Source organism: Sapajus apella, unplaced genomic scaffold (assembly GCF_009761245.1).
Source record: "Sapajus apella isolate SASKATOON/1434 unplaced genomic scaffold, GSC_monkey_1.0 scaffold51, whole genome shotgun sequence".
Lineage (NCBI taxonomy): Eukaryota > Metazoa > Chordata > Mammalia > Primates > Cebidae > Sapajus > Sapajus apella.
In genome coordinates this window covers 13,600,238-13,623,467 of record NW_022436991.1, presented here as the reverse complement: position 1 = coordinate 13,623,467, position 23,230 = coordinate 13,600,238, and the positions used below count along the sequence as shown (strand labels likewise).

The window sequence follows — 23,230 nt, the reverse complement described above, 5'->3', positions numbered from 1 at the left end:
AATAATAAGTTTTAAAAATAAAAAATAAATAAGTTTAGGAATATAGTTTCAGGGATGGATGGATCGAGATTCTCAAATAATTTCTTCAGGTTGGAAGACTCTGCCTCTAGGAGCTGCTTTCTTTTGTATTGGCTTTAGTCTGATTGTCAAGCAAGCTGAGGAAGCCTCAATAGTGGCCAAAGAAAAGGAGGGCTCTCAGAAGCCAAGACTTATCACCTACCGGCTTACAAAGCCCAGAGGAAAGAAGGCATCTTTTCCTAATGGTTCCAATTATGCTACCAGGAAAAGCTCTCATTGGTCAGTTTTAATCATATCCCTGTCCCTGAACCAATCTTTAGATTGGGAAAGGAATGCTCTGATTGGCCAAGCCTGAGTCATGTGCCCTATTGGAAAGCTAGGAGTTAGATCAGCTCTCTGGGAGCTGCCTGAACTGAGTGGGAAGACGCTGTCCCAGCAAGGACCTTTAGGTGGTGATGTCAGAAGACGAAGAGTAGATGCAGGGCAGGCAGGATGACAGGGTTCCTCCAGAAGAGCGGTAGGGAAGGGCATGCCCACCAGAGGGAAAGGCATGAGTAAAGGCTTGGAGGTTGAAATTGCATGGTGTGGGCTGGGAGCCGTGGCTGGTCGTGGTGTCTAGGGCTGGTCAGATAGAGGGGTCAGGTCCCGTGTCTAAGACATGAGAAGTGAAGAAACTAGGGTCAGCTTGCAAAGGGGTTTGGACAGGGGCCTGAACGTCAGTGTTCTCCAAACCCTCATCCCTATGCACACAGGTGATTTCTGCCATATTTACCTTTTTTCTCCATCATTACATCTTCTTCACATTGGCTTTCTCGTTTTGTTTAAATATATTGTCAAATGAAATACTGTCACCATCACACATGAACAATTAGGATCCTTTACCATAAATAGAAGGGAAGTGCAAAAACAAGCCCAATGAAACCAAAACCGAGTTATTAACTTCCAGCTAGACGCTGCAGCCTGTAGGAGGCTGATCAGGCAAAGAGAAAGAGAACTGAAAAAGGCATTGTTTTCTCTACTCACCATGCCCACAGGCCACCTGAAATCATCCTGGGACACCAGGGAACAGGGAAGGGACACAGTCACAAAGGTGGTACAGGTACAAGGGAGAGCTTGAGAAAGATGCTACTGGCATAGACCCAGGAAATACCAGAGGGAGGCTGAACAGAAGAGCTGGGGAGCAGGGTCCCAGCACCGGAAGCCCTGCAGGGAGGAAGGAGGGAGGCAATTGAGGGCACCCGCTCTCTTAGCAATCAACACCAGGAACCAGAAGGAAGAGGTATGATAAGGATGATAAAGAGCTCGTTTTGATAAACTGAAACTGAGACGTGGGGATGTCTCTGTGGAGATACATTCATTTGTTCAAGAAATATTTATTTATTTACCTATTTTTATGCATTTATTTAGAGACAGGATCTCTGCGGTCCAGGCTGGAGTGCAGTGGTGTGATCACGGCTCACTGCAACCTCGACCTCCTGGGCTCAAGCAATATTCCTGCCTTAGCCTCCTCGGTAGCTGGGACTACAGGTATGCACCACCATGCCCAGCTAGTTTTTGTATTTTTTGTAGAGATAGGGTTTCGCTGTGTTGGCTGGGCTAATCTCAAACTCCTGGGCGCAAGCAGTCCACCTGCCTTGGCCTCTCAAAATGCTGGAATGTCGGGCATGAGCACCGTGCTCAGCCAAGAAATATTTATCGAGCACCTACTATATGCCAGACAGTGTTCTAGGCCCCGGGATAAAGCAATGAGTAACCAAGCTGAAATCTCTGCACCCCCACCCCATGGAGTCTAATTTCTATGGGGGAGGTGTGGGAGACCTGATGAAAAATAAGCAATAAAAGACTTAATAATATATACAATATATAATAACGTGTTTCATGAGATAGGAATGGCTACTAGCTAGGACATGTGAAATGTTTGGGTGGGAAATATGGAAATTGAGGCATACCCAATTGCAGCTGAATGTGTGACTGGAGTTCAGGCAAGAGATCTCAGCTGGGGAGATATATTTAGAAGATACCGTTCATTCATTCATGCATGCATGTATTTAGTAAATGTTTACTGGGCACACTCTGTGCCAAGCACTGTGTGGGGCTGTGGGCTACACGGTTCCTGCCCCATTCAACTCCAGTCCAGATTAACTCCATGAAAAGAGAGGACGGGGGGAGGACCCAAGATGGGCCCTGCGGACCCGTAATGTGTAAAAGAGGGCAGAGGAGAAGACCTTGGAAAAAGAGACGGGCTGGGCGTGGTAGCTCATACCTGTAATCCCAGCACTTTCGGAGGCCGAGGCAGGCAGATCATGAGGTCAGGAGTTCAAGACCAGCGTGGCCAACGTGGTGAAACCCCATCTCTACTAAAAATACAAAAAAATGAGCCGGGCATGGTGGCACGCGCCTGCAGTCCCTGCTACTCGGGAGGCTGAGGCAGGAGAATCGCTTGAACCCAGGAAGCAGAGGTTGCGGTGAGCCGAGATTGCGCCACTGCACTCCAGCCTGGGCGACACAGGACTCCGTCTCAAAAGAAAAGAGAAAGAAAAAGAGACTGGACAGGAGCAGAGACCCAAGAGGGGCGGAGCTTCGGGAGCGAGGGAGGGGCTGGTGCCACAGAGCAGCGTGGATTGAAACTGAGACTTGGCTTGGGTGATGGAGCTGGCTTCAGTGAAAGTAGTTTCGTAGCAGAGTCGGGCAGATTCTGCACAGAGAGCGTTGAGGAGTAGGTGCAGAGGGAGGAAGTGGAGCCCAGGAGAGGAGACAGCTCTGGAGCACCAGCACTGTGGCTGAGGGAGAGAAGGAGAGAGACAGGGAGAAGCAGGAGCCGGGGCGGAGGGAAGCTTGGGCTGTTTGAAGATGGGAGGACTTGAGTGGATGTGCGTGGTGAGGGGGAAAAGCCAGCAGAGGGAGGCAGTTGAAGACAGGGAGTGATGGTGTTTTAGGGTCTAGAGGGAGAAAACAGCTCAGCCCGGGAGAGAGGGAATGACCTCACATCAGGAACGGCTACGTCATTGGAAGGGCACTGTGTAAAATAAAAATGCAGGTCTTTGCCGGGCGCGGTGGCTCACACCTGTAGTCCTAGCACTTTGGGAGGCCAAGGTAGGCAGATCGTCTGAGGTCGGGAGTTCGAAACCAGCCTGACCAACGTGGAGAAACCCCATCTCTACTAAAAATACAAAATTAGCCAAGTGTGGTGGTGCATGCCTGTAATCCCAGCTACTCAGGAGGCTGAGGTAGGAGAATTGCTTGAACCGGGGAGGTGGAGGTTGGGTGAGCCAAGATCAGTCCAGCCTGGGCAACAAGAGTGAAACTTCCTCTCAAAAAAAAAAAAAAAATGCAGGTCTTCTTATTCGAAAAGGGCTGAGAATTTGGCCTGGTATGGTGGCTCACACCTGTAGTCCCAGCACCTTGGGAGGCAGAGGCAAGCAGATCTCTTGAGTCCAGGAGTTTGAGACCAGACTGGCGAACATGGCCAAACCCCATCTCTACTAAAAATACAAACATTAGCTGGGCGTGGTGGTTCATGCCTGTAATCCCAACTACTCAGGAGGCTGAGACAGGAGAATCACTTGAACCCAGGAGGGAGAGGTTGCGGTGAGCCAAGATTGAGTCACTGCACTCCAGCCTGGGCGACAGAGTGAGCCTATGTCTCAAAAACAAAACAAAACAAAAGGGCTGAGAATTCAAGATGACTCTTGGTTCCTGGATTAGAAGTGGGCCAAGTTGTGGCCTCTGGCTGCCCGGAAGATACCCCTGGGGTAGGAATGGCTGCCAGCATGCTCCACGCCAAGGTCCCATGAAGTGAGCTACTGACCTTGACCATCCTTTGCACCTGTGTCCAGGCCTCCTCCAGGGGCAGAAGGCATCAGTGGTCATGGATGGTGGTGGAAGTGGGAGGATAACTAGGGCCTGGTGTGCTGGGGACAGAGCAGCAGGTGGCCAGGAGCCTGTCCCAGGGAAGCAGCCAGGTGGCAGGTGTCCCAGGGAAGCAGGCAGGAGGTGGCACCATGTGTGAGCTGAGGCTCCAAGCCCTGAATGCGTGCTCCTTCCCACTGAAACTCCCCCTACAAAACACAATCTCAGAGATAAATTTTTTTTTAAGAATTATTTTCTTTTCTTCCTTACTTCTCTTTCTCTTTCTTTCTTTCCTTTCTTCCTTCTTTCTTTCTTTCTCTTTCTTTTTCTTTCTTTCTTTCTTTCTTTTCCTTCTCTCTTTCTGGCAGAGTTTCACTCTTGTTGCCCAGGCTGGAGTGCAATGGTGCGATCTCAACTTACTGCAACCTCTGCCTCATCCTCCCAGGTAGCTGGGATTACAGGCATGCCCCATTATGCCTGGCTAACTTTAGTAGAGACGGAGTTTCACCATATTGGCCAAGCTGGTCTTGAACTCTTGACTTCAAGTGATCCACCCACCTTGGCCTCCCAAAGTGCTGGGATTACAAACATGAGCTACCGTGCCCGGCCAAGAATTTCAAAATGGGGACTTCAGAGCATAACATTGAAGAGTAGGGGTCCTCTGAGCACCGGGCCATGGGCTGCTGTCTGGTGCGCAGCCGTGGAGCCTGCCTGCCCTACGTACACTCTAACAAGAGAGGGTGGATGCCGATAGGGAATGGGCAGGAGTTTGGCAGGAACCTCTGGAAGTGAAGATTGAGTGCCAATAACAAAGGAGAGGATGGAGAAAGGGGAAGGTGCTTGAGGAAGACTCCAGAGACTAAAGTTGAATTCATGAATGCACCTGTGCGTTCGTTTCCCATTGTTTCTGTGACAAACTTCCACAATTTAGCGGCCAAAAACTGAACTTTATGATCTTGCAATTCCAGAAGTCAGAAGTCTGAACCCAGTCTCACTGAGCTCAGAATCAAGGTGGCAACAAGGCTGTGTTCAGTCCGGGAATGCTAGGAAAGTCTGTTCCTTGACTTTTCCAGTTTCAAGTGGTCACCTACATTCCTTGGCTTGTGGGCCTTTCCCCCATCTTCAAAGGCAGCAGCATAATATCTTGGAATCTCTCTCTAACTTCACTTATCCTGCATCTCGCATTTATGAAGACCCTTGGGATTATATTAGTCCTGTCTGGATAATTTAGGGTAATTTCCCTCTACATCTCTGGGTCAGCTGATTAGCAACCTTGATTCCCTCTGCAACCTTTATCCCCCCTTGCCATGTAATGTAACATGTTCACAGGTTCCAGGGATTGGGACATGGACATCTTGGGCGTTTCATTATTCTACCTACTACAATCTTTAAGGTTGCTTTATGACTGCAAAAGAAACCTCGCAGTGGTTTAAAGAAAAGCACACTGACATTTTAAGAATTTAAGGTTGGTTTGATCACTAGGTGATGTAATCAAAGATCCAGGCAGGCCCCTTTCTTCTTCCACTCTGCCATATTCAGAACCCCTCCTTTCATCTCCAGGCTTGTCTCCTCATGATCGCAAGGTGGCTGCCAAAGCACCATCCAAAGCAGAAAGGAAGGTGGCACAGGGGCCTTCTGATGAGGAAGGAGAACTGCTGGCTTGCTCTGTGGTCCTTCAGCAGAGGAAGATCTGACAGCCTAGCTATGTTGACCAGCTCAAGCTAAATCTGCTGCTAGAAATCAGGAAATCGTGAATGGTGGCACAAGTGGAAGTGGGAGGATGAGTAGGGCCTGGTGTGCCCAGGGCAGAGCAGCAGGTGGCCAAGGGCATGTCCCAGGAAACATCGGCTCCTGGGTGGGATCACACTAAGGTGGGTCAGAATCAGAGGTCAGTCTATGACTGGGGTCAGAGAGCCATCTGTGGCGAGGGTCGGGGTCAGCATGTGGCTGGGGTCAGCCCGCAACCAGGATCATGAGTAAGTCAAAAACATGGATGGAGACTCAGCTCCTGGCTTGAGTCAGAGCCATTCTGTGGTGGAGGACGGGAGGTGGATTGTGGCCAGGATCAGAAGTCAGTCTGTGGCCGGGTCAGGGGGCATTCTGTGGCTGGAGTCAGGTATCATCACGGAGTTGGGATCCATCAGTTTAGTCTTCTCTGTCTGTCTTTCTCTCGGCAGCTCTGCTTCTCTCTGTCTTATTCTCCTTCGCTGTATATACCTGTTGGCAGCTCGGCAACTCGGGTCCATGGGGAAGAGAGAAGTTGAGTCTGGGGCAAGGTCCTATACATCTGGGTATGGACGAGCATAAGGGAAAAAGATAAAAATGTCAGGGATAGTATATGTATATGTATATGTGTATGTGTATGTATGTGTATGTGTATGTGTATGTATGTGTATATGTGTATGTGTATGTGTATGTATATGTGTGTATATGTATATGTGTATGTGTATGTATGTGTATATGTGTATGTATATGTATATGTATGTGTGTATGTATATGTATATGTATGTGTGTATGTATATGTGTATGTATATGTATATGTGTATGTGTATGTGTATGTATATGTATATGTTTATGTGTATGTGTGTGTGTATGTGTATGTATATGTGTGTGTATATGTGTATGTGTATGTGTATGTGTATGTATACGTATGGTGAGAAATGGATGATATAAAATTGCAAATGTGCAAACATGGACTCTGCATGTAAACAACATATAGAAGTGGCATGAACAGATACGAATACAAGTGGGTGGAATGATGGGATTGGGACAACTTTTTGTCCTGGATTACTGTTGGTCCATTCCGCCCTTTTTGCAATAAAGTCAAGTTAAATTTAGAATGTCATTATTTTGTCTAATTATGTTTTATACCCTTACCTCTCACAAAATCCACGGACCTATTCAGCCAATCTTAAGGATAATGTTAGCAGGCCAGGCTCGGTGGCTCATGTCTGTAATCCCAGAGCTTTGGGAGGCCAGGGTGGATGGATCGCTTGAACCCTAGGAGTTTGGGACCAGCTTAGGCAACTTAGTGAGACCCTGTCTCTACAAAAATTAAAAAAAAAATAGCTAGGCTTGGTTGGTATGTGCGCCTGTGGTCACAGCTACTTGAGAGGCTGAGGTGGGAGAATCATATGACCGCAGGAGTTCAAGGCTGCAGTGAGCTGGGATCAAGACACTGCACTCCAGCCTGAGTGACAGAGAAAGACACTGTCCAAAAAAAAAAAAAAATAGAAGAAAATATTAGCAAACACTTTTAAGGCGTTAACTATTTGCAGCCACAGTTCTTTTTTGAGACAGAGTCTTGCCCCATCACCCAGGCTAGAGGGCAGTGGCACAGTCTCTGCTCGCTGTAACCTCCACCTCCTGGGTTCAAGCAATTCTCCTGCCTCAGCCTCCCCAGTAGCTGGTATTACAGGAGCCTGCCCACACGCCCACCTAATTTTTGTGTTTTTAATAGAGACAAGGTTTCACCATATTGGCCAGGCTGGTCTTGAACTCCTGACCTCAGACGATCCACCTGCCTTGGCCTCCCAAAGTGCTGGCATTACACACATGAGCCACTGTGCCCAGCCACAGGCATAGTTCTAAGGGCCTTGCAGGTACTAACATATTTAATTCTCACAACAGCTATGTGAGGCAGGTACCGTAATGATTCCCATATTACAGATGGTGAATCAAACACAGAGAGGTTACGTGCTGGCCCGGAGCCACACAGCATGTCTAATGGGCATTAGGCTCCTTTGTCTGGTGCTGGGGGAGTTGCTGGAAAATGCAGAGATGGAAGAGAGGTGTGATCAGGTGGGTGGGGGTCTCTCAGGTCAAGTTTTCTGGGCACAACCTGGAGCTGCTGGAATGGAGCAGGTGCTGGTGCTGGTGTGGTCACCAGGGGGCAGCAGGGACCAGGGAGCTGACCTCCTCTTCACACCCCTTCCACCCAGGCCGGTGCCTCTGGCTTGTCAACAAGTGTGGTGGAAACAGGTGGGATTTGGTGGAAGAACTGACATGGTCCCGCCACCATCACAGGCAAGTTAAGCTCAAGGGCAGCCGGGTGTCACCTGGCCTCCACCCACTGAGTCATCTGCTGCTCACCCCACCACTGTACCTTTTACCGAGGAGGAAATTAAGGCCCAGAGTGGGCGAATACTTTTCCCACCATCACACAGCTTGGAATTGGCAATTGGCAGGACCTAACCAGGCAGGGTGAGAGCAGAGCCTGTGTTCCTCTGAGTCTCCGTTCTGAGCTAGAACCAGGGAAGAAGAGGATGAGCCCATGGTATATACAGGGCAGTTAGCAATCCGGTTCGAAGCCCGGCTACGCCACACAGCAACGGCACATCGTGGGCAAGTCCCACGTACCCTCATTGGCCGCCAGGAGGATCCAGTGACGTCAGACCTCCCTCGAAGTGGGAGTTCAAACACTTGCTGGGTTTTTTTTTTTTTTTTTTTTTTGTGTGTTCTGCTTGTTGTTTTTTAATTAATAACTTCCGTGGGAAAAATAAAGTCAGAAAGGTTGTTCAACCGGATGTTCACCGAGATACTACACCTTCAAAAACAAGCATTCATTTTGAGATCGCCCACACAGTACCAGATGCAGGGGCGGGGGATGGGATTTCCGGTGGTTTTTCTTCACTTTCCTCTTTATACCTTCAGGCTTTCTCTGAATAGGAAAAGATCTGCACGTGCTGATACAGTAATCAGAAAAACGCAATAAGCCGCTTTTTGTTAAAAAAAAAAAAAGAAAGAAAGAAAGAAAGAAAGAAAGAAAGAAAGAAAGGACCACAGACACACTCACTGCCATCTTCCTCCCTCTTCCCTCTCATCCCCTCATCGCCCACAAATTGTGTAAAGGCAGGCCTGAGGGAGTACCCCCAAATCAACATCTCTGGAAGCCCTCCACAAGGGCCCAGGCCACTCTAAGTCCCCTCTGGCGCAGCTACCCAGGGGCGTCCCCTCCTGCCCTCTGGTCCAGCCCCGCGGGGGCTGCTGGGAAACTCCCGCAGCTGACATCTGCTGGGCCCAGGACCCTGCCTACTTCTTGCAGGGCGGGGGCCAGCCTGAGTTGGGCCCACCTGATCCACCAGGTTCCCCCACCCCTCTGTAGCTCTGGGGGCAAACTTTTGATGCAGTCTATTCTTCTCTTTTCCCTCTCCCCTGCACAGAGGTACGTTTGAATAAAATTTATGTGATCATAACATTTAAATAATAATACATACAAATAAATAATAATTTAAATGTTATTTAATTAATTAATGCAGCTGCTAACATTTAACATGTAAATGCTGATTAACTGCAATTAAGTAAAATTTAAAAACCAGTTCTTTCGTCACACAAGCCACATTTCAAGGGCTGGGGCTGCTTTAGTGAACAGCCTGAAACATTTCCATCAGAGCACAAAGTTCTGTTGGATTCTAGACATTCATTTGTCTGACTATAAAACTACCTCCTAAGATTGTTGTTTGAACCGATGTTCTTTCTCTTCTGATTCCCTTCTGACAAATTTAAAATAAAACTTTGATCCGTGCTCATATCTGAATTTTTTTTTTTTTTTTTTTTTGGCTTTAACAACTGCCTCTCAGGAAGAAGTTGCTCAATAAATACTTGAATGAAGGAGTGAATCTCCAGGCCTGCAGTCAGAACGTGCCCCGGAAGAGCAGGCACAGCCCGAGAGTACAGGGGGGCTGTGGAAGGGCGCAGGCTGGCAAGCTCTTATGTCCAGATTAACCAAAGGCAGCAGGAATCCTTAGAGACCATGGCAGGGGCCTTGGAGGAAGCCCAGAGCAGTGACCGGGCTGGCTGGTCTCGATATCTAAGCTGTTTGTACCTTCTCACTCTTGCCTCCTGCGCCTCAGTCAGGTCAGAGGAAACTCAAGAGATGATGAAGATGACACTACCTTCAGGACAACCCTATGACGATGACGCAGACTTTTTTTTTTAGGCAGGATCTTGCTCTGTCACCCAGGCTGGAGTGCAGTGGTGCCGTCATGGCTCACTGCAACCTCCGCCTCCCAGGCTCAAGCTATTTCTCTGCCTTGGCCTCCTGAGTAGCTGGGATTATAGGCGTCTGCCACACACCCAGCTAATTTTTATATTTTTAGTAGAGATGGGGTTTCGCCAGGTTGGCCAAGTTTGGTCTTGAATTCCTGACCTCAAGTGATCCGCCCACCTCAGCCTCCCAAAGTGCTGGGATTACAGGCGTGAGGCCCCACGCCTGACCACTACAATGCAGATTTTATTATCATTTCTGTTTTACAAATGAGAAGATTAAGGCACAGGCAGAATAAAGGAGACACAGAGAAGTAGCCTGGGTTTTCACACCCCACAGGCCCTTGGGTTCCTTGATTAATTCAGAGACTAGTGCATGGGAGGCCGAGGGCCACATTTTCCGGAGGTTTTTTAAAAAGTCCTTTGTCACAGAAGCTCCCTGGCAGCCAGCAGCTCCCTGGTGTGAGTCACCTCATTCCTAGTTGGAGTCACTGTGCTCCAGAGTGAGAACACCAGCAGTGAGGATTTCATCCACCCCAGTCGCTGTTGTCAAGAGGAACCTGAATCCTGAACTTCTGCAAGGTGGAAGGGGACCCTGTTGGAGGAACACTTCCAGGACCTCCACTTCCCGTCCTTGGCTCCTGATTATGGGTGGGTTATGTTTTGGGGTTGGGGCGATTGACAAAAGACTGGTTTCTATTGGATCAGGTTTCTCAGTGGGCGGAGCTAATGTGCACTTAAGCCAAAATACAACTTCCACCCTCTGGCTGACCTTATGTCCCACCACAGCCCTTGGCTAACTTTGCTGTCGCCGATCTTTCTGGACCGTGATTGTGCCAAAATCCTGGTGCCTTGGGGCCTCTGCACTCGCTCTACCCTCGTCCTGATTGCTCTTCCCCCAGACACTGGGGGCGCAACTCACACATCGGGCCCCACTTGCCCCCTTCGTAGCACCCATCAGTGTTTGCATCGTGTCCTTCTGTCTATTTAATGCCTTTGTCTCCACTGATAGAAGGGAAGAGACCTCACTTCTATCATTACAGGTGTGGCCCCCAGCACTCTGCACAGTGCCTGGTCCACAGCAGGTGCTTAGTAAATACTGGGAGGATGTGTGGCTTCTCTGCTCCCTCCTTCCCTGTAGGAAGCTGGGGAAGCAGGAAGATTGGCTGGGCTTTCTCCAGCTTCCCTGAGCCTGGCAGGGTGGGTTTAAGGCCAGATGGGAGGTGTCTCTGTGCAGCCTTCCATTCCAGCTTCCCAAAGCCCAGCCAGTTCAGTAATGGGAGCTGAGGCCAACAACCTGGGTTTCCTTTGCCTATATCCTGGGGAGGGAACCATGAGTCCAGCCTCTATTCTGTGTTGAGCTCCCAGTTCAACTGCATTCTAGCACTCAAATATGTTTTCTATTTGCTGCCTAATTTTTAAATTAGATTTTTCTGAGACAATGCTCAGGCAAAGTGGATTCCAGCCAACATTTGAGTAGGCGCCAGGATGACATGAGCTAGCATAGCATGGTAGCTGGGAGCTCTTAGGTCAGATCTGGGTTCAAATCCTGGCTCCAGGATTTCCTAGCTGCGTGGCTCTAAGCTAATCCTCAGCCTCTCTGGACCTGTTTCCTTATCTGTAAAATTGGGACAATCAGTGAGCCTGCTGACTGGAGCTGTTTGCAGATGTAAATGACACGGGTGGATGGCACTTAGCATCTTGCTTGACCCTGAATAGATATCTATTTTTATTTAAAATTATATTTTATTATAAAGAGTTTTTGGAGACAAGAAGTCTAGAAGGCTAGTTCAGGCTCTGCCATTCTCTGTGTGACTTTGGGCAAATCTCTTTTCCTAAGACTGTTTCTCCATCTATAAACTGTGTGATTTTGGCAGCTAAAGGGACAGATTGGGGCTTAGAACAAGGAGGTGTTTCTTTTTTTCTTTTTTGAGACAGGATATGGAAGTAAAAAAGTTCCTTTTTAAAGTTTCTTTTCTTGTTAAAGAATAAGTGTGCCAATAACTTTGTTAAGCCCTATCCTATGTAGTTGTTAGACATGCCATGCTTACAGACACGTAGTACTTTCTATGTCCGTGTACTTTAACTAAGATATCTGTGCTGGACAGGCCCACAGGCACCCAGCTCTCCATTGCTTTTACCTGTTTAGAAAAGTTCAAGTTATTAGCCAATCGGATTTTAGTTTAGATTGTGAGGTCTGGCTCCAGCCAAAGGAGATCAGACACAGCAGTAAGGACGACCCCAAATGCATAAGGGATAAATTTGTGTGTTTTCCTTTGTTCTTTGTACTCTCATGGCATGATGGGTAGCGAGAGTACCCTTCCTGCAGTCCAGGAAGTAAAAACTGTTGCTGAAAAATCCTTTGTATCAGTGCCAATTTTTCTTTGCAGCACCAAGCATCTATTTCCAACACAGGGTCTCATTCCGTCGTCCAAGCTGAAAGTGCAAAGGCACGATCTCGGCTCACTGCAACCTCTGCCTCCCAGGTCAAGCAATTCTCTCATCTCAGCCTCCCAAGCACCTGGGACTACAGGCGCCTGCCACCACACCCGGCTAATTTTTGTATTTTTTGGTAGAGACAGGGTTTCACCATGTTGGCCAGGCTGGTCTTGAACTCCTGACCTCAAGCGATCCACCCACCTCGGCCTCCCAAAGTGCTGGGATTACAACCGTGAGCCACCATGCCTGGCACAAGGAGGTGTTTCTAACAAACGTCAGGCTGCATGTGAGACAGAGAGCTCCCCATCATTTCCAGTGTATTACAAAGGCTCCGAGAGCAGGAAGGAATCTCAAATGGCCAAGCCTCTTAAGTGTGGAGTCAGGGCAGCTACTGAGATGCAAAGTGATACAGACATTGGAGCTTTAGGTTCCAGCCTGTTCATCTGAGGCCCACTCCATCACTCTGCCTGCCTGGGATGTGAAGTGCAGATCACTACAGAGAGTCTGGGTGACAGAGACACTATATTCCACTATAGGCCTGTCGCTAACTAGCTGTGTGACCTTGACAAAGTGTGTCAGCCACTGTTAGTGTCCAGTCCACGTCTCCTTGGTGTACCAGAGTCTTTCAACACCTCCAAATCTCAGTTGAAGAATTTATTTTTTCCTGGAGTAGCTGGAAGTGCTGAAGAATTAATGCTCCTGGAAGCAGCTCTCAACCAATGATAGATTGGAGTGGGTGGACAAATACCCCAGCTCCCTCCCCTTTGCAGGGATAACTCCGGGCATGTGCCGTGCATGGTCTTTCAGAGATCCCCAGCAGGTAAGCGTCAGTTGCCCACACTGGTAATCTGTTGGATAACTCACTCTTTTGTCAGTTGTTTGTGTAAACTGGAGCAACTCCATCTTGAAGAGGGGCTGAGTAAAATGAGGCTAAGACCTACTGGACTGCATTCCCAGGAAGTGAAGGCATTCTTAGTCACAGAATGAGCTAGGAGGTCACTCCAGATACAGGTCATAAAGACCTTGCTGATGAGACAGGTTGCAGTAAAGAAGCCGGCTCTAACCCAACAAAGCCATGATGGCAGTAAGAGTGACTTCTGGTCGTCCCTACTGCTACACTACGGCACCACGACAACTTACAAATGCCATGGGAATGTCCGGAGGTTACCTCCATGGTCCAAAAAAGGGAGGCATGAATACTCCACCCCTTGTTTAGCATATCATCAAGAAATAAGCATGAAATAGCAACCAGCGGCCTCGGGGCTGCTCTATGGAGTAGCCATTCCTTTATTCCTTTACTTTCCTAATGAACTTGCTTTCACTGGCTCTATGGGCTTGCCATGAATTCTTCCTTGCATGAGATCCAAGAACGCTCTCTTGGGGTCTGGACCAAGATCCCTTTCGGGTAATACTTTGTTGGTTCATGCCTTTCCCTGCCTCACTTTCCCACCCCTTAGCAGGGTTTCCTGGGATCACTTCCTCAATCAACTGAATCCTTGTCTGCGGAACCCAAACACTGATGGCAAGTTCCTTAACCTCTTGAGCTCTGGCTCTCTTGATGGGTGAATGCCAGGAGTTGACAGAGACATAGCACTCACAGCAGTGCCTAGCAGTGTGTTTGGTCAATACATTAAAAAATAAAGAGACAAAGAAACTTTATTTATACAAAGCTCCACCCCTTCTGTTCCACTCTCCTCAGCAAACACAGATAACAGGTGATAAAACTATCTATCTTCAAAACACACAGACAAGCATTACTCAACCTGTGGTCCCCGCCTTTCCCAGCATCTGACGTCTGGGCCAACGTGCAGGGTTGCCGCTGCCTTACGTCTGCTGTCTGGATTGCCCGGGCTGGGTCCGTGGTTTCTCTGTGGCTGCCAGCAACCGTGTCCTTTGCATCTGGTCACAAGGTAGCTGGGCGTGTTTATTCTGGGGGTCCCATGATGATGAAGAGCCATACAACTAGGCGTGGGTGTTTGGCAGCAGACTGTCCCTGCTTTAGTCACAGCTATTTTTCAAGTCCTCTGCTGCTCTCCTTCACTGAAGGAGAATCCCTTGACAGCCGGGATTCTGCCTCCAGCGTCAACCCGAGGAAGCTCTGTTGAATGAATGAGCACCTCTAGGCAATGACCACCTCCCTGAACTTCAATTTCTCATCGATTTCCCAAGGCCGCCCAAGTCATTCCCTTGATGGCTTTGTTAGTTTCTAAGCTCAGCTTCTAGTCCAGTGAGATGGAGGCGGGTGAGAGACGTGGGCCATGGTGATTTGGTGCACAAAACTTGCCTTGGGTGGGTACAACAGGGACGGGACACTCTGCTGCAGAAGCTGTGGACGGAATGGCCAACAACTTGTTCACAAGTCAAGGTGCCCAAGAGCCTCAGTTTCCCCAGTGCCCTCTACTCTCACGGGATGTGGCAAGCCCAGCCCAATGCCACAGGGAGGGGTCCAGTCTCTGCAGCCCACTGTTAGGCCAATGTCAGTGGGACCTAACACCTTCATACAACGGTTCTTCGAGTCTTTTAGAAATCTGCCAGGTTAGGGCCGGGCGTGGTGGCTCACGCCTGTAATCCCAGCACTTTGGGAGGCCGAGGCAGGTGGATCACAAGGTCAAGAGATCGAGACCATACTGGTCAACACGGTGAAACCCCGTTTTTACTAAAAATACAAAAATTAGCTGGGCGTGGTGGTGCGTGCCTGTAGTCCCAGCTACTTGGGAGGCTGAGGCAGGAGAATTGCTTGAACCCAGGAGGCGGAGGTTGCGGTGAGCCGAGATCAAGCCATTGAACTCCAGCCTGGGTAACAAGAGCGAAACTCCATCTCAAAAAAAAAAAAACAACAACAACAGAAATCTGCCAGGCTGACTGCCTCCCAGGAGGAGGCATTTCCCAGGCATGGATAAGCCCCAGTCCTCATCTGCAGACCTCAGCAACAAGAGGCCACACATCTAAGAGACCCTCATGCATGTGGGTTCCCCGGAGACAAAGTTCATGATTTTGGGGATCTGGATTGAACTCTGAGCACTGCCAGGAGCAGGATGGAAGGACAATGGGGATTTACTCTTCTCTGAGATGCTCAAGGGTGCCGGGGAGGCTGGACAGAGGCTGGCCTCCAGCGGAACCTCACCTGGAGAGGGGTCTGGGGCCCTCTGAAGGGTTGTAGGGGGTGATGACCTATCTCCACAGCAGCAGCCACAGCAAGGGCTGGCCACGACAGGGGCCTGGCCACCATCCTCCTGGCCATGACACTGCTTCAGGTGGCCGCACAGGTGGCAGGTTAGGGCTGAGTAGACAATGCCACTGCCCAGGCTGTCCCCAAGGGGGTCTGTGGCTTGCTCCGGGAGGAGTGGGGGCTTCCACGTGTCCTTTCCTTTTATCCCTGGCTCCAGACCCAATTGCTCTGGGGAGCTGCTTGGGAGATGTGAGCTCTGTGGGCTGCAAGGTGGCTCCCTGTCCAGTCCAAAAGTGAACAGGGGGACAGGGACTGGGGCAGGGTCCTCGGGGCAGCCAGGAATGAGATCTTGGAAAGGCTTATACCCCTCCTCCCCACTGCTGGCCCCAAATCCACATGTCTCTGGGGACACGGCATTGCTGGCAAGCAGGCTCGAGAAGGCCTTGTACGCAGCCTCTCCCGGGGGACCCAAGCCCCCCACCGCACCGGTCGGGATGCCACCCTGCTCCACCGCATGTGCAAACTCCCGATAGCCACTGGTGGGGGCCAAGGTGGGGGCTGCAGCCGCCCCATGCTGGAGGACATTCCGGCGGAGGATTTGCTCCCAGGTTTCTGGCTCAGGAGGGGACACACTGGTTGGCTCAGAGGGCTGCAGTGCACAAGGCATCTCGGGGTCCACTTCCTCCAGGTGTCTGGCCAGCAGTGGGTCTGGACCCAGCTCTCCGGGACATGGGGACTGGCTCATGGAGTTGCCGAAGCTGCGGTAAGCGGGGTTGTCTGCGATGACCAGGGGCGTCTCTGAGCAAGTCGGGTTGTCTGGGCTCCGGGTCGGGCTGCCTGGAGGACTTGGCTCCAGGTGCAGAGGCTGCTCTTCACCCCGGGGAGGCACCTCCTTGGGCCCTGCACTTGGGAACTCATCCCAGGGCATGTGAGCACTCGCGCTTCCTGAAGGTGGAACAAGGCACGACTCCTCCATGTCCTGCTGGCAAAAGTCCCCATTGTCACCTCCGAGCAGGTCCAGGAACAGGCTCTCTGTGAGCCGGGCCACAATGGCCTCCCTGCCCTCCTGGAAGCCATCCCTGCTGCTCTCTGGCGATGCACAGAAGCTCCCTTTATCTTCCTCTACCTCCTCCTCCTCACACTCCACTGGGGCCTCAAACAACTCCACGCACCGCACCACGCTGATGCTCTCGGGCCAGAGGATTGTCTTGCTGATCTCCACAGGGTGCCATGCTGATTTTCCAGAGCCCTGGAAAGGCCTATCTTTGGCAGCCTTGAGGGGATCCTCATCCCTTTTCATGCTGTGCTCCAGAAAACAGGGCAAGAGCTTGGTAAGACAAGTCTTCCAGTGTCTGCAAAAGCAAAGTTTGGTCAGGGTTCAGTTTTGACACTTGAAAAACTCCTATTCATTCTTCAAATCCCAGCCTGAAATCACCATGTCGTGATGGCAGTCTACTGTAGACATGCCTTCTAACTTTATAATCAATGATTGATCAGTTTATACTGCTAGAATGGGAAATCCTGGAGGGTAAGGCCTGTGTCTTTAGGATTTCTGGAGCCTAGCACATGGCCTGGTACCAAATACAAGCTCAGTTCTGTGGAATAAGAAGTCTTTGTGGATGATGATAATTAAAAGCAACACCAAGCCATGACCAAGAAGGATGGCTATGGAAGCCAGGTGAGGTGGCTCACACCTGTAATCCCAGCACTTTGGGAGGATCGCCTGAGCTCAGGAGTTCGTAGACCAGCCTGGGTAACAGAGCCCAGGCTGTCTCAATATCTCTACAAAAATAAAAATAAAAAAAAATTAGCGGGGCATGTTGGTGGATGACTTTCGTTCCAGCTACTCAGGAGGCTGTGGCCAGAGAATCACTTGAGCCCAGGAGTCTGAGGCTGCAGTGAACCACTGCACTCCAGCCTGAGGGACAGAGCAAGACCCTGTGTCCAAAAAAAAGAAAAAAGATGTGGGTCCTAGGGTTGAAGCAGGGTCCTGGACCCTCTTTAGTTTCTGGAGAGTGGGGAGGTCCTGCAAGCCTGGGGAAGGAGCTGACAGGGCAGTGCCGCAGTCAAGGGATCAGGATAAGTCTGAGCCATACAGCGAGAGCCTGTCTTTACAAAAACTTACTTTCTTTTACTTATTTATCTATTTGTTTGAAACAGAGTCTTACTCTGTCACCCAGGCTGGAGTGCAGTGGTGTGATTTCCGCTCAGCGCAACCTCCGCCTCCCGGGTTCAAGCGACGTTCATGCCTCAGCCTCCTGAGTAGCTGGGATTACAGGCAAAAACCTTTTAAAATAGCCAGGCGTGGTAATGCACGTCTGTAGTATCAGCTACTCGGGAGGCTAAGGTGGGAGGATCACTTGAGCCCAGGAGATTGAAGCTCCAGTGAGCTATGACTGCACCACTGGAACAGAGTGAGATCCTGTATATATTTTTTAAAAGCGGGGAGTGCTCAGGATAGTGGGACTTTGCCGACGAGTATATAATGAATTCAATATTTTAACAACTGGCACTGCTGCCCTGGTTGTAAACTGTAACAGCGCTCCCGAGGGGCTTCGCCATGTACCTGACATGCCAGTCAAACTCAGGGGGCTTGGCCAGCAGTGCGGGTTTCCAGAACACCCCTCCTCCCGCCGTTGCTTGAAGCCTAATGTCATAGGGACAATGACCGAATGCCAGGGAAGAGAAGGCAGACATGGAGCTGGGGGCCTGCCGCTCCAATTCCATCACCTTCCCAATGCATGCTGGCTATGACCTATGTTCAGATACATACGGGCACTTGGCTGGTTCCTGGCCTCGGGGTCGCTTCTCCCACTGTGACACCTAAAATACAGAAGCAGCCAATGAAACAGCAGAGTGGCCTTGCAGCCCGGCCTGGAGTGCGGCAATGCAGTTCAAGCCTGGACATCACACAGATCGGAAGTCCAACAGGTCACTTATGCTTTTTGAGCCTCAGTTTCCTGGGAATTAATGACACTGTCCTACTATTCACGGGGACTGTGGTCGACAGCAAAAGTGGCCACAGAGGAGTGCTCTGAATCTCCTCCCAACCCTTGAATCTAACCTGCCTCTGGGGCTTGCTTGGGCCCACAGAATGAGATGGAAGTGACATCGTGCCAGTTCTGCACCCAGATCTCAAGAAGCCTTAGGACTTCCCAGCTTTGACAACTGAGCCACTCTGTGAACAAGCTGGGCCGGCCTGCTGGAGGGTGGGAGGCACATGACTCAGGCAGCCACACTGTCCCAGGTAAAAGTCAGCCAACTGTCAGACCCAGAGAAAGGCCATGGGGACAGGTCAGCTCAGTCCAGATCTGCCCAGCCCAGCCTACCCTGTCACCCTCATTGCTGAGCCCAGCCCCAAATGTCAGCCTGCAGAAGCAGGAGCTAAATAAAGTTGTTGTTGTAACCCTCTACATTTTGGGGTTATTTGTTACACAGCAAACACTAACCGATACATAAATGGCACTTAGTATTTGCAAGAGGCTGGAATACACACTTTATATGTATTGTCTCCATAAATTCCAATACCTGCCCTACCAGGTAAACACTGTCATAACCCACAAGAGGAAACTGAGGCTTGGAGAATTAAGCAACTTGCTCAAGTCCACACTGCAGGTGAGTGGCAGAGTCAGGATTCAAAGCCAACACCACTGGATTCCAGAGCCTGCTACAGAGTCCCTGGAGAAGCAAGGACCCTCAGACCTTCTCTTCTAGACAGCACCTGTATCCCCACCTTTCTCCTTCCTAGAGAACCCTAATCCTGCTCAGGTAAACCCCACCCACTCATCCACAGGACCATTGCCTTGGGGAAGCTGACTCTGCCCCTGGCTCAGGGGTGGGATACACTTCAGGCCAATGAGAACCCAGGGGGGATTGCTGGTGCTTCGGGGGCATTTTCTCATGCTTAAGAGGGAGACACAGAAAGCCTGTCACCCTCTCCTTCCTTTCCTTCTGGCCTCTAGACAGGGAATGACACAGAGCCTAACAGTCACTCTCAAGAGGAGGGAAAGAAACAGATCAACCCCAGAAGATCCCTTTGCCAAGGGAAGGGGTGGGAAAGCCTGGTCTCCTCATGACCTCATTCAGCTGCTGCCTCAGCCTCCCCTGCTTCCCTCCTGACTGCCCCTTTGCCACTCCAGAAGCCAGTGAATGTCCTTAACAGCCTAGGTGTTCGGAACCACCCTTCTTCATGCATGCAGTCCCACACATGCCCATCCACACCCTCTCCTACCTGAGGATCCTGGATTACTATAGCCACAAGGGGGCTGCGAGCTGGGTTGGGAATCTGGTCCCACCACTCTTTCTTAATCCTGAAAAACAAAAGGAAAAGGCATTGATCTTTGAATTACTGACAGATGAACGCTCCTCCCATAAAAATGGTCGTTGTCACCAATACTTATTTAGCGTCAGAGACCAGGCTGGTCAAACCACCGACTCCTCACTAACCCAGTAACATGGATTCTATTGTTAACCCTATTCTACAGATGAGGAGAGTGAGGTGCAAGGAGGAAGCATGACAGCTGGTAGGTGACAGAGCCAGGTTCACACTCTGTTATCCAGAGCAGGGATCCCATGAGACCACCTGTGTCTTCAGTGGGAATGAGACCCCAGGGGATCAGGAAAGACTCAAACTGCAGAGAAAACTCTAGGTTCCCCTCAAGAATCCCTTTTCCAGAGCAGCTGAGGACAAATGACCGGGGAGTGGCCTGGGATGGCCTGGGAAGCTGGGGGACCTAAGAACACACATCTTCTATCTTCCTGACCTGCCTGGGGCCATGGTGCATCATCACTGGGAGGGAAGGTCCTCAGACGGCTTCTGAATTAGCCTCTGCCCGCGTTGTCAGTCAACATGGATTTATTGAGCACCTTCTATGTTTGACTTACTGTGCCAGGCCCCGAGGCCGGAACAGTCAAGACAAAGATGCCTGCCTTGTCAAAGATTAAACTGACCTTCAAGAGGGGCAGATGGATGACAAATGGAGACAGAAATGCTTAGATGAGGCTGGGCATGGTGGCTTCTGCCTGTACTCTCAGCACTCTGGGAGGCCAAGACAGGAGGATCACCTGAGGTTAGAAGTTCGAGACCAGCCTGCCCAACATGGTGAAACCCTGTATCTACTAAAAATACAAAACTTAGCCAGGTGTGGTGGTGGGTGCCTGTAATCCCAGCTACTTGGGAGGCTGAGGCAGGAGAATCACTTGAACCCAGGAGGTAGAGATTATAGTAAACCGAGATTATGCCTCTGCACTCCAGACTGGTGACAGAGTGAGACTCCATCTCAAAAAAAGAAAAAAAAAATGCTTATATGACATCATTCATTCATGGCAATAAGTGCCATAAATAGAGATAAAGGGGGAGAAGTTCAAGATCGGCCTGGGCTACATAAGTGACAGCCTGTCTCTACAAAACATAAGAAAATTGGCTGGGCGCAGTGACTCATGCCTGTAATCCCAGCACTTTAGAAGGCCGAGGCAGGTGGCTCACTTAAGGTCAGGAGTTTAAGACCAGCCTGACCAACATGGTAAAACCCTGTCTCTACTAAAAATACGAAGATTAGCTGGGTGTGGTGGCAAACGCCTGTAATCCCAGCTACTCAGGAGAATCACTTGAACATGGGAGTCAGAGATTGCAGTGAGCCGAGATCGGCTCACTGAGTGGCAGTGCAAGACTCCATCTCAAAAAAAAACATAAAACATAAGAAAATTAGCCAGACGTGGTGGCACGTGCCTGCTGTCCCAGCTACTCGGGAAGTTGAAATGGGAGGATCACTTGAGCCCAGGAATTGGAGGCTGAGTGAGCCATAACCGTGCCGCTGCACTCCAGCCTGGGTAACCCTGTCTAAAAAAAACAAAAAAAAAAAAACCAAAAAAAAAAAAACAGAACAAAACAAGAAACCAAACACAAAGAATAGCAAAGAGGAAAGAGGCTTACATGCTGGGACCTGGTGATGAGGAGTGGGAAGTGGTATAGGTGATGGGGAAACTGAGGCTCAGAGCAAGGAGATGAGCCTAGGGTTACTTGGAGGCATCAGTGACAAAATACAGAGTGGGAACTTGCATTCCCTGCCTACCTCGTGTGTGCCAGGCCAAGAGCGGGCACTGTCATCAGTCAAGTTAATATTCCCCAGTCACCTCTAATTCTGACTTGGAAGGTCAAGCTTGCTAGTCCCATTTCAGAGATGGAAGAACTGAGGCTCTGAGACACCATGATTCCAAGGGCTGGCAAGAGCTCTCTGGAAACAAGACTCCTTCTACCACCTCCCAGACACTCGCCACTTGTTTCCTTCCTCAGCCTTTACTGTGGTTCAGCCTCTTCTGGCTGATGAAATACGTTTTCACCATCACTCTCAATCTGCAAAGCAGGAACCCTGGGCTAAGGGGTTTCAGCAACTGGTCAGCCACCAGCTACCAAGCTTCAAGGCCAGGATTCAAACCCAGGTCTCCTGACTCCATCAGGGCAATCGTCACAAATTCCTCTGGCTCCTACCGCATGTCCCCAGTTGCCTCGTCTAGAGCCCAGGCACCCGGGGTCTAGAGGATATGGGATGACTCCATCTTGCTTGCCCCTGGCCAGCTCATTCTCCCCGGTCAGGGTCCCCCTCAGATTTTCCCTCCTTGGAGAGTCTTATCCTGGCCCCCCTTGCAAAGAGCACACCGGAAGATCTCTGGCCTCCACCCTGGTCTAGTGCATTCAGAGCATGGGTCACTATGGAAAAGCATCTGTTGGTAAAAAAAACCATCTGTTGGTTGATATGTATTTTCTGTCTCCCCACTAGGATGTCAGTTTTAGAAATGTGGGGTCCTTGTCAATCTTGGTCTCAGCTTTACTCTCAAGGTGCATAGTAGCTGCTCAATAAATATGTATTATTGAATGAGAGGATTACAAAGGGGCAGATCAGAGGGGCAAGTCCCTGCCACCCTGCACTCCAGAGGGACTGCTTGGTGGCATTGAACCCAGGACTCACTTGATGATGCTGACATAGCACAACAGGCAGATGGCCAGGATGACAACACAGGAGACACCGACGCCCAGCAGGAGGTGCTTCTCCAATGGCTCCCTGTAGGCTGGAAGTGGGAGGGGAAGCCATGAGCAGGGGTCTGCCATGGTACAGCCTGGGCTCTACTTCCCAGGACTGGAGACACAGGGTCAGGATCCTCCACCGAGACCCTTCACGATCTGGCTGCCGACCACCCCTCCACCCCATCTTCTCCCACTCTCCCTCTTGCACACTGAGTCCCTGTCACACCAGCAGTCTTGTTGTCCTCTGTGCCTCCAAAGCTCAGTGCCACCTCCAGATCTTGAACTTGCTGCTCTTTCTTTCCGGAAGCACAGAAGTCAAATGTACCAACTTAGGAGCTGGTCGCCCTGGACTCGAAGCCTCACTCTGCCCTTGCTGTGTGACGCAGGACAAGTCCCTTACTTTCTCTGTGCCTCAGTCTACACATCTGTACAATGGGGTTAATGACAGAACTTATCTTGCAGGCCTGTTGCAAGGATTACATGATCTAATCAATAGATAATGCACTCAGAACAGAGCGGTCTGTCCATACCGTTTGCTGCCATCATCTCAACGCGGTCGGCTCCTCCTCCTTGTTCACTTTCATTGTCACGTTCTCCAAAAAGTCTTCCCCAACACCCTCCCTACCACTGCCCCTCCCATCGCTCCATCCCTTTCCTCTGCTTTTATTTTCTTCCCAGCTCTCACTGTCATCTGGATACGTGTGATTTCTCTCTTCCTCTTTCTTTCTTTCTTTCTTTCTTTCTTTCTT

The 23,230-nt window shown here is 50.1% G+C and overlaps 1 protein-coding gene across 6 annotated transcripts in view; it reads right to left on the bottom strand.

Annotated features, from left to right (window-relative positions):
- Positions 1-15,135: 15,135 nt before the first annotated feature.
- Positions 15,136-23,230, bottom strand: part of IL4R (interleukin 4 receptor) — a 49,837-nt gene continuing 41,742 nt past the window's right edge. For 5 of the 6 annotated variants that reach the window (XM_032243016.1, XM_032243018.1, XM_032243015.1 and 2 more), the window contains exons 7-10: positions 22,426-22,525; positions 19,692-19,770; positions 18,234-18,283; positions 15,237-16,812 (exon numbers count right to left, since the gene is read on the bottom strand). In XM_032243016.1, the coding sequence (XP_032098907.1) occupies positions 15,237-16,812; positions 18,234-18,283; positions 19,692-19,770; positions 22,426-22,525 (1,805 nt within the window). Of the gene's footprint in view, positions 16,813-18,233; positions 18,284-19,691; positions 19,771-22,425; positions 22,526-23,230 lie in introns of all 6 variants that reach the window. The other variant, XM_032243014.1, reaches the window with a different exon arrangement.